The 15,454-nt window shown below is 41.8% G+C and overlaps 2 protein-coding genes across 2 annotated transcripts in view; one reads left to right on the top strand and one right to left on the bottom strand.

Annotated features, from left to right (window-relative positions):
* Positions 1-15,454, bottom strand: part of LOC309501994 (uncharacterized protein) — a 206,986-nt gene that overhangs the window by 146,803 nt on the left and 44,729 nt on the right. The window lies entirely within an intron of this gene.
* The window catches only part of LOC309501926 (cadherin-2), a 112,054-nt gene continuing 100,375 nt past the window's right edge, over positions 3,776-15,454 (top strand). The window contains exons 1-2 of the mRNA XM_082174217.1: positions 3,776-4,055; positions 5,669-5,792. Coding sequence (XP_082030343.1) covers positions 3,999-4,055; positions 5,669-5,792 — 181 coding nt within the window. The 5' untranslated portion in view covers positions 3,776-3,998. The remainder of the gene's footprint in view (positions 4,056-5,668; positions 5,793-15,454) is intronic.

Genomic DNA, 15,454 nt, shown 5'->3' with positions numbered 1-15,454 from the left:
TTCACTGTACTAAAATGGCCCCCACAGTCACCAGATCTCAACCCAATAGAGCATCTTTGGGATGTGGTGGAACGGGAGCGTCGTGCCCTGGATGTGCATACCACAAATCTCCATCAACTGCAAGATGCTATCCTATCAATATGGGCCAACATTTCTAAAGAATGCTTTCAGCACCTTGTTGAATCAATGCCACGTAGAATTAAGGCAGTTCTGAAGGCGAAAGGGGGTCAAACACAGTATTAGTATGGTGTACCTAATAATCCTTTAGGTGAGTGTATATATATATATATATCTTGCATTCTTTCTTGTGGCTCAGTGACACACCTGAATGAAAGGCTCATTATGCAGCTCATTATGCGGGTCATTGTCTTCTCAAGTGTGAACCACTTTATTATTCATGATCATTTACGCCCCCACGCATATTGCCTTTCCAAACAAAAAGTGTCTTACAAAGTTTAAATCAATGTATTGTTTTATGTGAATGATTAGGCAGGATGATTTTCAGATCATTTTGAAGCAAAAACTCTAGGCAACAACATCCATTATTCAGAAGTCTTGTGGACACATATTTAGTTTTGTGGACTTATTTCAGAAACTTACATTTTTAGTTTTTTTCAATAATCATGCATAAACATTATTCTCTCAAAAATACAAACATGTACATACATGTTGCTCACATATTATGGTAGCCCTGTTTGTGCTAAATAGAGTGTAATTACACCTTTGCCATTAATATGTTTATAAGCAACTGAAAAAAGCACAAATGTCAGGGCATGTCAAAACATCTCAAGGACCCCCAAAACACCTTAGACCCCAGAGGGTTAAGGTCTGAGCAAGTCGCTTACAGGCACGTAGGGGATATGGCAGGTGACGCAGCGTCTTGTTCCCTCTTCAGGGAACTGAGGTTACAGTCGTAACCGAGGCGTTCCCTTTCAAGGGAACTCGCACTGTGTCGATTGACGCTAAGGGAATGTCTATACCAACGCCACCATAGCGAGAAGTGTCTGTCCTGTGTGAAATCATAAGGAGTCCAAGTCCAAAGAGTAAAACCTGACGAATGTATGCGGTGAGGACCACCCTGCCGCATCACAAACGTCCTGGAGGGGCACTCCTGACATTAGAGCCTTAGAGGCCACCATACTCATAGTAGAGTGGGACCGGACAGCCTTCGACTCATAAGCAAGTGAGATAGCCTCAACCACCCACTTGCTCATTCCCTGCTTAGATGCTGGGGACCTTTGTTAGGGGGCCCAAAACATACAAACAGTTGTTCAGCTTTACGCCACCAGCTCTGTGGACAGCAGATTGCTCTTTTGCTGGTCCGAATCTTGAAAAGGAGGAGGACAGAAGTCCTGCAGCACTATAGGTCTAGCCACATTAGTGGGGACCTTGGGAATATAGCCTGGTCTAGGGTGAAGGAATGCTTTAACCATGCCAGGTGCAAATTCTAAGCATGAGGGTGCAACCAGCAATGCCTGTAGATCTCCTATTTTAAGAGATGAGATGGCTTGGAGGAACATAGCTTTCAAAGTAAGAAATCTTGCTGGCACCTCCTCCAAAGGCTCAAAGGGAGCCTGGGAGCTCCGGTTTGTAGAATGGTCTCCACAACCTCGGTTGAGAGACCTGTCCCTATGAGCTGGGCCCCCTCAGAGGCCAAGCCCACAGGTTCCACAGTTCTGGACGAGGGTGAATGATTGAGCCCTCTACTTTGGACAGAAGGTCCTTCCTGACGGTTAACTCCAGAGGAGGCCCGTCGAGGAGAGACACTAAATCGGGGAGCCAAACTCTGCCTGGCCACCGCAGGGCTATAAGGAGTAGGCTCACAGTGCACACATCACAGTGCACCTCTAGCGCTGACTGTGCATGCTCCATGCTGTGAAAGCAGCTTCCCCTAGGCGACCACCGATGTGTTGTCTGTGCGGACCAACACATGGTGGCCCCTGAGGTCTGGGAGGAAATTCTTTAGGGCAAGAAAGACAGCCAACATCTCTAGGCGATTGATGTGCCAAGAGAGATGATGGTCCTTCCAGGATCGCTCCCTAGCCCGTGAGGGAGGCATCTGTTGTTAGCATCCTGTAAGAAGAAGCTCCTAACAAGGGACCCTGGGACAGGAACCAAGGTTTCTTAGCTTTATTATTTTCACGGCTGACAGGATAGACCCCTATTCGTGCCGGTGATAGGCATGCCCGCATCAACATCCCAAACCACGAATCCCAAACCACACCCAGAAAAGTGGTCCTCTGTAGTGGAGAAAACACACTCTTCTTGGCATTTAACCGTAACCCCAACTCTCTCATGTGGGCGAGAATGACATCTCGATGCCGAACCGCCAACTGATGCGACTTAGCTAGTCATGATGCGAATACCCTGCAGAAGCAGTGGCACCAGAGCTGTATCTAAGCATTTCGTGAAAGTGTTAGGACGAACGGAAGAACTCGATATTGGTATGCTTTGCCCCCGAAAGCAAACCTCAGGAACATGAGCAAACCATTGACTTCAGCATGCGAATTATGCAAATGTTGAGGGGATGTGTGAGCACGGATACGTGTTGATACCCCCTGTCGATGAGATGTTCACAAGCTATGTCTCGCTAGGGGAAACATCACCGTTGAAAGTTCTGGCCCTGCCATCCAAGCCCCTCAAGACAACAAGGCAGGGTATACGTGGCAGCAGGTCAGGCTGGGGATGCACGCCAAATACGCATACATTTCTGATTTCATGTACGTGTGAACTCGTGAAATCATCATATTAGAATGATTTCTGAAGGATCATGTGACACTGAAGACTGGAGTAATGATGCTGAAAATTCAGCTTTAAACACAGGTATAAATTACACTTTACTATATATTCACATGTCTTGCATTCGCTGTTTTAAATTGGAATAATATTTCACTATTTAACTAGCCTGGACAGCCAGACCTACATCAAGATGTTAGGTCTGGCAACTCACCATAGACACGCTCAATCCGAGGGGCGGGATAAACGGCTGTCTTTCAAATTCCCTCTGCACGCAATAGGACAGCGCTTCAACCAACCAGAGCGTTTTCCCAACAGCGGAGCTAGTTGATAGATTCAACTTTTGCCGTATCTGGCCGGCAAAACTACGAACACATCTTCCTTTTTTTAAGAATGACTTCAGTGCTGTTCTATGCTCTTTTCTCAAAAAAAAAAACTTAACTCTAAGTCCTCCAGAGTCGCGGACAAAGCCGATTCGAAAGATGTTCGCCAGCAGCAGCCATTCTTTGTTTTCAAGTGGCAGGTAACCGTCGCAAGTTCACTCTGTCGTCATATGTTAAGCCCGCCCCGCCTACTGTATACACGACGTGATTGGCCTAACCCAATTTAGGTTTTTGCAGCTCGAAAGTCAGTGGAGAGTTGCTAGACTGCCCTGGCTGCAAAATACATTTTGCTGCCGCTAGGGTGCGTCTAGATTTCTAGGCTACTATTTAACTGTATTTTTGATCAAATAAATGCAGCCGTGCTGAGCAGAAGAGACTCTTTCAGAAACAATGAACAATCGTACCGGCCCCAACCCTTTGAGCACGTGTGTGTGCGAGTGTGTGTGTGCGTGTGCATGTGCGAGTGTGTGTGTGTGCGTGTGTGTGTGTGTGTGTGCGTGTGTGTGTGTGTGTGTGTGTGTGTGTGTGTGTGTGTGTGTGCGCGTGCGTGAGAGAGAGAGAGTGAGAGAGTGTTTGAGTGAGAGTGTGTGTGTGTGAGTCTGATTCTGTGACTGACTGCTGCTGCTAAGCCCAGCAGGGAGAGTTAGAGAGACACAGAGAGTTAGAGAGACACAGAGAGCTGAGGGAGAGTTGGAGAGACACAGAGAGTTAGAGAGTTAGAGAGACACAGAGAGCTTCTGAGGGAGATTCAGTGCTTCAGTAGCAGCGCAGGAGCCGACAAACACACAACACTGAAGGGCTGCTGCAGAAACATTCGCTCTATAAAGACTGAAGCGAGGAAGACTCGCACTCCACAGGGATTCATAAACAAGCACATCAATGCTGCTCATCCCGGGCCGGGCTTTGCTTCTCTCTCTCCTCCTGGCAGCCTCGCAGGTAAATGTTTGAGTAGAAATGTGACAGCTAACAGTGAAGCTTCATCTCCTGGAGAATAACTGGCGTGAGCAATTGATGCTTTTTGGTTGTTTGTGTGCTGATGAGTGTTTATTGTGTTTGTGTGCTGGGATGTATTCCAGAAAGCAGGTTATGTGACATATCCGGGTATGTTTAAGGGTAAGTTAGCGGATAACTTCAACTTTCGGTTCCAAACGGAGGTAACTTTCAGGGTATGTAAGTAACAATAGAAATGACTCTCTGTACATAACCTACTCCGGAACAGCTCATGATCCAGGGTTAGTTTACTTCAGTGGTGTTCAGGGTTAGTTTACTTCAGAGGCGTTCAGGGTTAGTTTACTTCAGTGGCGTTCAGGGTTAGTTTACTTCAGAGGTGTTCATGGTTAGTTTACTTCAGTGGTGTTCAGGGTTAGTTTACTTCAGAGGCGTTCAGGGTTAGTTTACTTCAGAGGCGTTCAGGGTTAGTTTACTTCAGAGGCGTTCAGGGTTAGTTTACTTCAGAGGCGTTCAGGGTTAGTTTACTTCAGTGGCGTTCAGGATTAGTTTACTTCAGTGTTGTTCAGGGTTAGTTTACTTCAGAGGCGTTCAGGGTTAGTTTACTTCAGAGGCGTTCAGGATTAGTTTACTTCAGTGTTGTTCAGGGTTAGTTTACTTCAGAGGCGTTCAGGATTAGTTTACTTCAGTGTTGTTCAGGGTTAGTTTACTTCAGAGGCGTTCAGGGTTAGTTTACTTCAGAGGCGTTCAGGGTTAGTTTACTTCAGAGGCGTTCAGGGTTAGTTTACTTCAGTGGCGTTCAGGGTTAGTTTACTTCAGAGGCGTTCAGGATTAGTTTACTTCAGTGTTGTTCAGGGTTAGTTTACTTCAGAGGCGTTCAGGGTTAGTTTACTTCAGTGGCGTTCAGGGTTAGTTTACTTCAGAGGCGTTCAGGATTAGTTTACTTCAGTGTTGTTCAGGGTTAGTTTACTTCAGAGGTGTTCAGGGTTAGTTTACTTCAGTGGTGTTCAGGGTTAGTTTACTTCAGAGGTGTTCAGGGTTAGTTTACTTCAGAGGTGTTCAGGGTTAGTTTACTTCAGAGGTGTTCAGGGTTAGTTTACTTCAGAGGTGTTCGGGGTTAGTTTACTATAGAGGTGTTCAGCGCATGTGTGCCCTATTTGTGAGGTTCCAGTGGGTGTGACAGATTGCACACAATATTACATATATAGTTATAACGATATATAAAGCGCTACTAAAACAAGGTAATGTTTCTTTTATTCTAAATTATAGCACATCTCACCCATCGTTGATCTGCATTCAGAGTTTTTTTTTTTTTTTTTTTTTTGCAACAGGACGTTTTCTATGCTATAATGTATTTCTACACTGAACACCACTGAAGTAAACTAACCCTGGATCATGAGCTGCTTCGGAGCAGGTTCTGTTCAGAGAGTAGGTAACAGTTTGCTCAAACTAATCTCGAACTTAGCTGGGTAGCAACTGAAACCAGCTTTGTGCAACAGTCCACTGGAATATACTCCTGATGAGTGTTTGTGTGCTGATGAGTGTTTGTGTGCTGATGAGTGTTTGTGTGCTGATGAGTGTTTGTGTGTTGTGTTCTGCAGTCTCTGGACGGAGAGGTCGGAGAGGTCGGAGGTTGGGGCGTGTGCCGGCCGGGTTTCTCTGAGGATTTCTACACCACAGTGATTCCTGAAGCTGTGCTGCTGCCGGGACAGCCCGTCTTCACAGGTAAACATGAGACCTACACACACACACAAACACACACACACAGCGCTGCTTCTGCTTCAGTGACAGCGCTCAAACATTTATATCAGCTAGACCTGTGTATCTGAGTCCAGTGTATCCGAGTCCAGTATATCTGAGTCCAGTGTATCTGAGTCCAGTATATCTGAGTCCAGTGTATCTGAGTCCAGTACAGTATCTGAGTCCAGTATATCTGAGTCCAGTGTATCTGAGTCCAGTGTATCTGAGTCCAGTGTATCTGAGTCCAGTATATCTCAGTCCAGTGTATCTGAGTCCAGTGTATCTGAGTCCAGTATATCTGAGTCCAGTGTATCTGAGTCCAGTATATCTCAGTCCAGTGTATCCGAGTCCAGTGTATCCGAGTCCAGTATAGAGTATCTGAGTCCAGTGTATCTGAGTCCAGTGTATCTGAGTCCAGTATATCTCAGTCCAGTATATCTGAGTCCAGTGTATCTGAGTCCAGTGTATCTGAGTCCAGTGTATCCGAGTCCAGTGTATCCGAGTCCAGTGTATCTGAGTCCAGTATAGAGTATCTGAGTCCAGTGTATCTAAGTCCAGTATGTCTGAGTCCAGTATAGAGTATCTGAGTCCAGTGTATCTGATTCAGAGCTGAAGCGGCTTCTCCAAGCTCCTCCACTGCGACAGCAACTGCATTAGCTTAAAGATTATATGAGCAAATGAACCCGTGAACGGTTGATCAGTGAATCATTGGGTTCATCTATTGATTTCTACAGATAGAATTTCTATAGTTAGTGAGAGGGTTTAAAATGAATGTACTATGAATGTACTAACCTTTTGACAATATGGTCGGCAAATAATCAGAGAGTTAAAGTTGTTGAAAATCCATTTGGGAAAAGAAGTTTAAAAAAGAAGGATTCAAAATGACAGATAAAATGTGTATTATATCCTCGGCATGATTCAGTGAAACGAAGCAGACCAAATTCATCAAACGTTATATTAACATTTGTATTTTCAACCAGCAGAAGATTGCTTATATCTTCTTAATAGTTTGCGAACATACAAATTGCTGTGTTAGTGTTTTTCCTACTTTTTATTACTTTGTTTCTCTGTTTTTATGATGCTGCTGTTGTTATATTTGTCATGTGCTAATCATTCAGAGCTAATGTTTAACGTAATGTTTATTTGTTTGTCATTGGTAATGTAATTTGAGTGTTAAATATCGGGATCTATGCGCATCCGACTGAGATTCCTGTGTGTATTTGTGGACCCGTGGTGGGCATGTGTCTCGTGGAGAACACAAGCGTTATGGGATGTTAAAGCAGTGGTTTCTGTGCAGATATTTGGTATGCTCTATCTGACGTAACTGAGCACCTGGATATGATCAGTCAGAGAAACCCTGTATGCAGGTTGTTTTGGGTGGTATCTTGTGGTTGACTGGCCTCAGCACTGTCCAAACTGACCAGAGCACAACTGCGCTCAATGGGACCCCAGACATCAATAATGACGTAATCGATCCAACGACCGTTTCTGGTATATTTTGACTTCATTTTTCTACAGTGGGAGGATGAGGATCTTTTTAACAGTCTATGGGCTAGATGGTTGCAGTTTTCTACCGTTCTTCCTGCCGCTGTGACTATATTTAGCATGAGGTCACACTGGGAATAGAGGGAACCTCCTTGAGACGCTTGAAAGGTTTAAACTGGGTGATGGTTTCTTAAATGGGTCAGGTTGCTTTATAATGATTTACAGCCAGAAGTAATAACAAATAACCATTAGGCAGGTATAAAGACACATGCCGAGGGTGTCCTTTGTTTCCTTTATTATTTTAATTTGCAGTTAAACCTCTTGCAATTCAGAACAGTTCAGATATACAAGGTATAACAGTAGGTGAGAAGGAACATCACTTTTCTTTTGTCGCTGAAGATATTGTGTATTTCATAGAAATTTATAGGCTTCTATTCAATCAAGTAATAATACAACAGCGTTTCAGTTGAAAATGAGACAAACCACAGATTCAGATGCAAATGCAAATTCGTAGACAGACAGACCTCAAAGTCCTAATATTAATTCCAATAATTCCAAAAGATGTAAAATATCTGCTCTGTATTGAAGCACAGAGGTCTCCACAGACCAAATTAATTCACCAACCATGATCGCAAACAATATGGTCAGGAATCATGTTTGTGAAACGCTCACTTTGGGGGATTTTTTCACTTGACATCTGGCAACCGCAAACAGGAAAGCTAGTGGAGGCTTGTTACCAATGTAAGACAAAGTCAATGTTTTCAGGACAAATCATCACCGGGGCAAATATTGCAATGATTAATTTTAATGAATCGACAGAAGCAGAAGTCGTTATCACGATTTAAACTGAATTAATGGTGCAGCCAGTGTTGCCACAGTTTGAAAAAGTAATCTGATTACTGATTACTGATTACTCCTTTAAAAAGTAACTTAGTTACTTTACAGATTACTTGATTTTAAAAGTAACTAAGTTAGATTACAAGTTACTTTATTAGTTACATTCAGCAGATGCCGACAACACCCTCGCCACCTCAACATAAATATGACAGCCGGTTTTGCCAACACTAACTTTATGGAAGTGCATTTTTAACAGTAACGTCAACAATGTATCTCCTGACATTTTAAGTTGAACGTAAAAACTATTTCCTGAAAAAATACATGTTTTTATAAAAAATAAAGGCGGGCATACACTATGCAATTTTTTTTGTCCAATTTTGAGCCGAATTCTGACTCGTGCGACTCTTTTTAGGGTCGGGCCGATTTTCAGCTTCGTCGTACGTTGCGCAGTGTTGGTGCAGTGTACAGGGGGAAACGAGAGGCGATAAACCTCTCCCGACCGGCAATCGGATGGTCGGATGAATTTCTGGCATGTCAGAAATTTTGGTCGCTTTTTTATTTTTTTATTTTTTTATTTTTTTATTTATCAAAGTTATATCTGTTTGTATTCTGCTGGTTGCCGCCCCATCTACCCAATTCTCACTTACCGTACTTGCACTCTCAACTGCCTACTGTTGTTCTGTCTGCTGTCTTTGTCAACTGCCTTTATTGTTGTTTGTTTATTGTAAAGTGTCCTTGAGCTCTGGAAAGGCGCTATATAAATAAAACTTATTATTATTATTATTATCTTGTATTATCCTCACAGTGTGTCGGTTATGCGGTGATGCGCTATGCAATTATTGCATGGCAAATTAATTATAATAGCCTATCAATTTATTAATAAAAGTAGACCTTCCCTAATAATACTAATAATAATTTAATACGTAAATTGGAAATGCTAAATCATCTTGATATTGATAGCTGATGCTTGTTTTGACAATATCTCTGGATACATGATATCGTCTATAGGCGCACCCCGGGTTATCGCGCATATTTCACACGTATAGTGTGAGCAGTCGCAGCTCGACGTTCGGACCGTATAGTACAGGGGTTCCCAAACTTTTCCATGACAAGGCCCCCCAAATACCACTAGGTTCTGGCCAAGGCCCCCCTTTTGCAGGATGTGTTATTGAACCCATCGACAATACTATGGCAAATGTATAAATAAATAAAATAAAACATCTAGGTGAACATCAGATTATGTGATGGTGTTTGATACCAGCCAATCAGAAAGATTATAGAGATGAACCTATTACAATTTTCAAGGCCAATTCCGATTTGTCATTGAGTTTGACCTGGCAATACAGATTTTAGCCGATTCTGATTTAATTTTTTCTAACCACTTTACAGCACACACAAATATTTATTTTCTATATATATATATTTTATAAAACACCACTTTTATCCAAACTGATTAATAAAAAGTTTAAATGGGTACATTTTCTATAAATATTTTTGAGTCTTCATTTTCTTGAAGCCTACTGAAGTTCTTGTTAAAACACACTATACATGCAAATTATGTGCATTTTTGGTACTTTTTGTGTGAAATCATATTTATTTTGTCCATCAAAAGTGTGCTTTCACTTTAATTGAGCGTGAGCAGCGCAGCAAAAATAGACTCGGCGCCGAAACCCTCCACTTCACTACTGCTCACGGCACGCGACGCTCCTGCTTGACGCTCACGCGCTGCTCCTGCTCGCGGTGTGAATGCACTCACTGAACATGCACGGCGAAAAAAATTCGCGCTACTCACGCGCCGCTCGCGGTCTGAAACGGCCGTAATTCACAAGGTTTCCTACATGTGTTCTGTGTGCACGTGTGATGCTGATGTTGCGCGATGTTAATCATGCGGCGGCCGAGTGCATTTGAATCGGCATTATGTCAGACTGAAAATCACGTGAAAATCGGCCAATTCTGGTCACCAGCCGATCAATCAGTTCATCTCTAAAAGATTAGCATTAAAAGTATAATGTTCAGATAGGCTATGCAACAAATTATTAAAATGTTATTTTATAACAATACTCATATTAACACATTTTTTTTCCAACTTGTTGCGGCGCCCCTGGCGCCCCCTGGCGGCCCCCAGTTTGAAAACCCCTGGTATAGTATGAGCACATAAATCCTGAGCTTTGGCTTTACGTTGCATGCGATCTACTCGTTCAGTGCGAGTAGGTACCTTTCTGAAATCGCACAGACATCATACAGTGTATGCCCGCCTTGTTGGACTGTGCAGTGCTGCGACTCCAAATGTTTCTTCAAATTTGGCGTAGTGTTTTGTAGCTAGATAGCACTTTGTCGCCACCAGCACAGAGTGTACAACGAACCTTAATACTGCCATCTTTAGCTGACACAAACTCAAAATAGTGACTGTATTTCCAGCTAGAAAACGCGCATCTCTCTCCTCCCTCCATTGTTGTGTACGTTTGTGTCGCTGTGTGGTGTGTATTACACGTGACGTGTCCTCATGCTGAAAACGTGACTTGTCGCATACGTGACTTCACTCCCCGAGACGCAAGAAGAAAGCAAAAATATACAGAATATTTTTACTAAGGAAAATGACAAAAATAGTAACGCACAGTGACTTGGATAAGTAACTTTAATCTGATTACTGGTTTGGAAATAGTAACGCGTTAGATTACTCGTTACTGAAAAAAGTGGTCAGATTAGAGTAACGCGTTACCGGCATCACTGGGTGCAGCCCTATGTGTGCAGGGAAGGCCTGAAGTGAAAACTTATTCGGAACCACCATTGTCAACCATAGAAAATCACAATTTACCCTTATTTTAACCCCCTGAGGTCTACGGTATCGCCGGCGATACCAGCTCGCTTTTTTTTTATTAGTGTAAAAGAAACTCATAAATACTCTGTTGACTTTGATTTTCCATAGGAGTTTCATACATCAATCGATTCTGTTAAATGTGTATTATTTTTGTGTATACTCACAATAAAAACAAAGTGTTGTGCTTTTGGCCAAATAAAGAAAAATAAACACGAAGCGAGTTCTGCCTTCTCTCTGCCAGTGAAGTCCATTCTGAAACGCGTCCGAAAATTAACAATAACTCAGCGAATACTCAGTCAAACAGACATACAGACAGACAGGCATGAAGCTTGAATTCTCTTCTTTTAAATGAAGTCATTTATATAAAAAAACAATTATTCTCATCTTGTGAAATCTGTATTAAAAGAGAGCGATTCCAGTCGAGCTCATCTCATCTCATTACGTTATAATCGGCCCCGCCCACGGAGAGCGCGCGCTATTCAAACGCAAATGGCTGAGGCAATCCTGTGAACGCCCACATCAGCTCGAGAAAACACACAAGTTTATTTAGATCATTACTTGTTTACACCGTCTTGCAGCGCTGTGAGGAATAATACTAATGGAAAATGTCCCTCAGAAGTGCGGGTATATCGAGGAGCGAGCTGAGGAATACAAGTAAGTTTTTTCCTTCTCACGTGAATTTCTTCACGTGGGTTTCTGTTTATGAATGAATAAACGGCAGAGATGCGCGCTGTTTACCACAGCTGGCAAAGACAGTTTAAATTTAAATCGCGTGTGTGAATGAATGATGATGTTTTAGCAAACTGTATTGCTATACTGAGATAAGTAAACATCGACTGAATGTTGAAATAAAATGTAGGCTATTTGTATAAGCAACGTATTAAACTGCAAATTAACAATATGCCCTAATATTTCATGAAAACAACGTTACAGTCAGACGAAATATGAAAGACAACATTTTGTTGACCAGATTTGGGTACAGTTTTTACTGTAGAATATACTGCCACATCAAATAAGCTTTTGTTTAGCCATTTCTATATATAAAATACTATTTTTGTCAAAAATAAAGTCATCAACTAAGATGTTAGCTGTTCCAATGTTGGTTATATTCAAACTAATGAATACATAGATAAAATGTAGGGCCTATAATCATTTTTTTTTTACAAAGAAAGTACACTTGAAATATTGTTGAAATTGTAATTATTGTTGTAATTGTAACCATTTTAATAAAATAGCAAAACATATTTACAAGATAGATGTAAGCAAAATCTTAAATGGTCAATATAAGTCTTCTTCTAAATATATATTTTGTCTTTGCATTGTGGCTCAGTCAGTGTCACACCTGAGTGAATGGCTAATTATGCAGAGTGGGTGTATTCTAAGGTGTAAACCACTCCTCGTTCACGCCCCCTCGCATATTGGCTTTCCAAGCAAAACCTGTTTTACATCAATTTAAATCAATGTATGGTTTTATGTGAACGATAAAGCAAGACTATTTTCACATAATTTTGAAGAAAAAACTATAGGCGACGACATCCATAAGTCAAAAGTCTTATTGCCACATATTTAGTATGTGTTTTGTGGTCTTATTTCAAAATTTTTAATTTTTAGTTTTTTCGATAACCACGCATAAACATTATTCTCTCAAAAATGAAAACATGTACATACATGTGGCTCACATATTATTGTAGTCCTGTTTGTGCTATATAGAGTGAATTTACACCTTTGCCATTAATATGTTTATAAGCAACTGAAAAAAGCACAAATGTCAGAGCATGTCAGAACACCCCCAGGGCCCAAAAAAACGCTCAGACTCCAGAGGGTTAAAATATATACTTTTTTAGAAGGATCAAAATAAATTCTTTATCCTACTAATCAGCATGGAAGAACGATCTTCAGGAAGATATTCCTAAAGAAGAATGGAAAGAATCTTGTCTGTTTGCCAAACCCATCGCGTTAACACTAGGTGCAAATCACTGCACTACATATGGCTCTTCAGGGCCGGCATTTCCCCAGTCAAATTACGCTTGAAACCGTGGAAAAGCTTGTTTTTCTAAATAAATGTGCTGGACGGGCATCTTCTGTCTCTGCTTCGACTGTTCAGAAGCTCTGAGCGACTGATGCCGTGATGAGGACTGCACAATCCTGCAGTCACTGAGGCTGACGCTGGTGATCTGTCGGAGGATATTGCTCAGCACTGTCTGCGTTCGCTTCTTTAGTTGTTGCTCGAGAGACGCTGATGAAGTTGTTTCTGGTGAATTCCTGCTGTAGTTTGTCGGAGTCTCGTTCCAGGTTGATGTGTTCACTGAGATTTGTTGCAGCCATGTGTTCATGTGTCCTGTCACTGGAGAATGTGACGGCCTCATAAATAACGGATTATCTAACCGTTGACTAGTTTATCACAGAGAGGTGGTTATTAATCTGACACAGAGCTGATAATGGAGCACTTTCAGTAAGAGGGTGTGTGTCGACACACTTCACAAGGCTGAATAACACAGAGTAAAGCGTATGCTGTAGAAGTTAAATGCAGACCTTATGTAATGGTATTGCGTGGGATAGCTGGATGTTGACAGTGTTGATCATGACTATTCCTGACCCGACTGACTAGTGCTTTGATTCTCAGTCAGTTTCTTTTGATTAGACTTCCTTCAGAGTCAATGATTTAACATGTGTTTGTGAAGTTTCCATGTCCTGTGTCGGAACATTTTTCTGTTTGTTCATGTACATCACAGACGGACTCGATGATGGTGAGATCAGATCAGACACAAACATCATTATTACAATTAAGGGCAATGTCTGGAAACGTGAACTGATATTTCTCACTGATACACTACAGCAAAAGTTATAAATAACTGCCTTAAAACCTTTTTTCTGAACGTAGATTCAACTATCAATTGGTAAACGTAGAAATATTCAGAAATGTGCAAACACACTTGTGTATAAATGAATTGTGCTTTGCATTTGTGAATGTCAATTTGGTTGTGGATTTGTAAATCATATGAATTATGTTACGAGTTTGTAAATTGCTGTTTGCAAATATACTGTATACTTTCACAATCGGCATGATTCCTTATAGACAATCAAGTCTTGCCCTACATTCCCATTGAATATCACAGTAGTACGTCACATTAGGGCAGTAAAATGGTTGTTGACTGTAAATCTCAGGGGTCTTACTGTGAGGACGTCTCTTAATTTCTATTCAATTATATCATCTAAATGTGTGTTATAGCAGAAGTGTGTGTCCGGCTGTGGACAGGTGATATGTCGACGTCTGATCTGTTCTTTCTCTGTGCTGGCTCTTTCCTGGGCGGAGAGGTGAGGATCTCGGCCTCCACAAAGCAGGGTCTGTTTGTGTTGTGAGCTGCCAGTTCACTGAGCAGTGTTCATTGAGCCCTCATTACACAGGCCCAATGCACCGAGGACCAGCCTCATATTCATCATCAGAGAAGAACAGGCTGTCTCTGGCAGGCCGTCTGTTGATGTCCATCAGATCGCCCTTTGTTTTGGGTCGGGTTTCACTGCCTGTCTCCCACTTCCACTGATCCGGAGGGTTTGCTCAGAGCCTGTTGTGATAGGTCAGAGTCGTACCTGTTGAGATGTGATGTGTCATGTGATCGCTGTTGTTTTAGCTCACTGACAGTATTTGACCCTGCTAAAATACTCATACTTTACTCTCTTCTGTGCAATACTAACATGATGTTTGCTAACAGCTGGACTTTACAAATAATGAAAATCTCTGCGTTACGGTAGTGATAACATTAGCTAAATCTTCTTAAATGTGCTTGATCTTAATGGTTGTGTGTTTGCTTCTGTCCTTGCACAACTGTCTTCCTCTTGTTTTGAATTCTTTTAATCTTTTCGTGTTAATAAACGACCTGCGATTAGATCCACCCTGCAAACCTCAGCAGTTTTAAGGGAGTGAATTAATACCGGCCCATTTCCTAATCCTCAGTTTTGGCTAAGGCTTTACATTCTTTTGTGAGTGATCGAATGATTCTGTCTACAGAAAGGCAGCGGCTCAGTAAACGGCACACTGAGACCGATAACTGCAGACTCAGGGCTAACACAAAACTGAAGACGCACATCACTGTCACAGTGGGTCATCGGACAAAATCACTTAAAACGGCTCCAGAAATATAGAAATGAATTGACAGACTCTCACTCTCAGGTGTTCGAGCACAAGACTCTTCATCAGACAATTACAACACTCCAACGACTGCTCTTTGTTAATTAACCGATAAAGGTCACATGATGCACTCATTATCTAAGGAGGGAAGTATGGCGACTCTGTACTGCTCCATAAAATAAAAATACATTCTGAGTACCATTTCCATAACACAATATATATAAAAAAGGGTTACAATCTGGATTATATACAGATTGCTGTTCAAACATGCCACAAAATAATAACGCCAAAGTCATTTTAGAATCCATACTGAAAAATAAAATGGACGTTGAATCGCTTTATGCTAATGTCATATTTCAGGATGGTCGGGAAGTGATGGAA

The sequence above is a fragment of the Leuciscus leuciscus genome, assembly GCF_965113295.1.
Source record: "Leuciscus leuciscus genome assembly, chromosome: 6".
Taxonomy (NCBI): domain Eukaryota; kingdom Metazoa; phylum Chordata; class Actinopteri; order Cypriniformes; family Leuciscidae; genus Leuciscus; species Leuciscus leuciscus.
The sequence above is the reverse complement of the archived record's forward strand: the minus strand, read 5'-3'. Positions and strand labels throughout refer to the sequence as shown.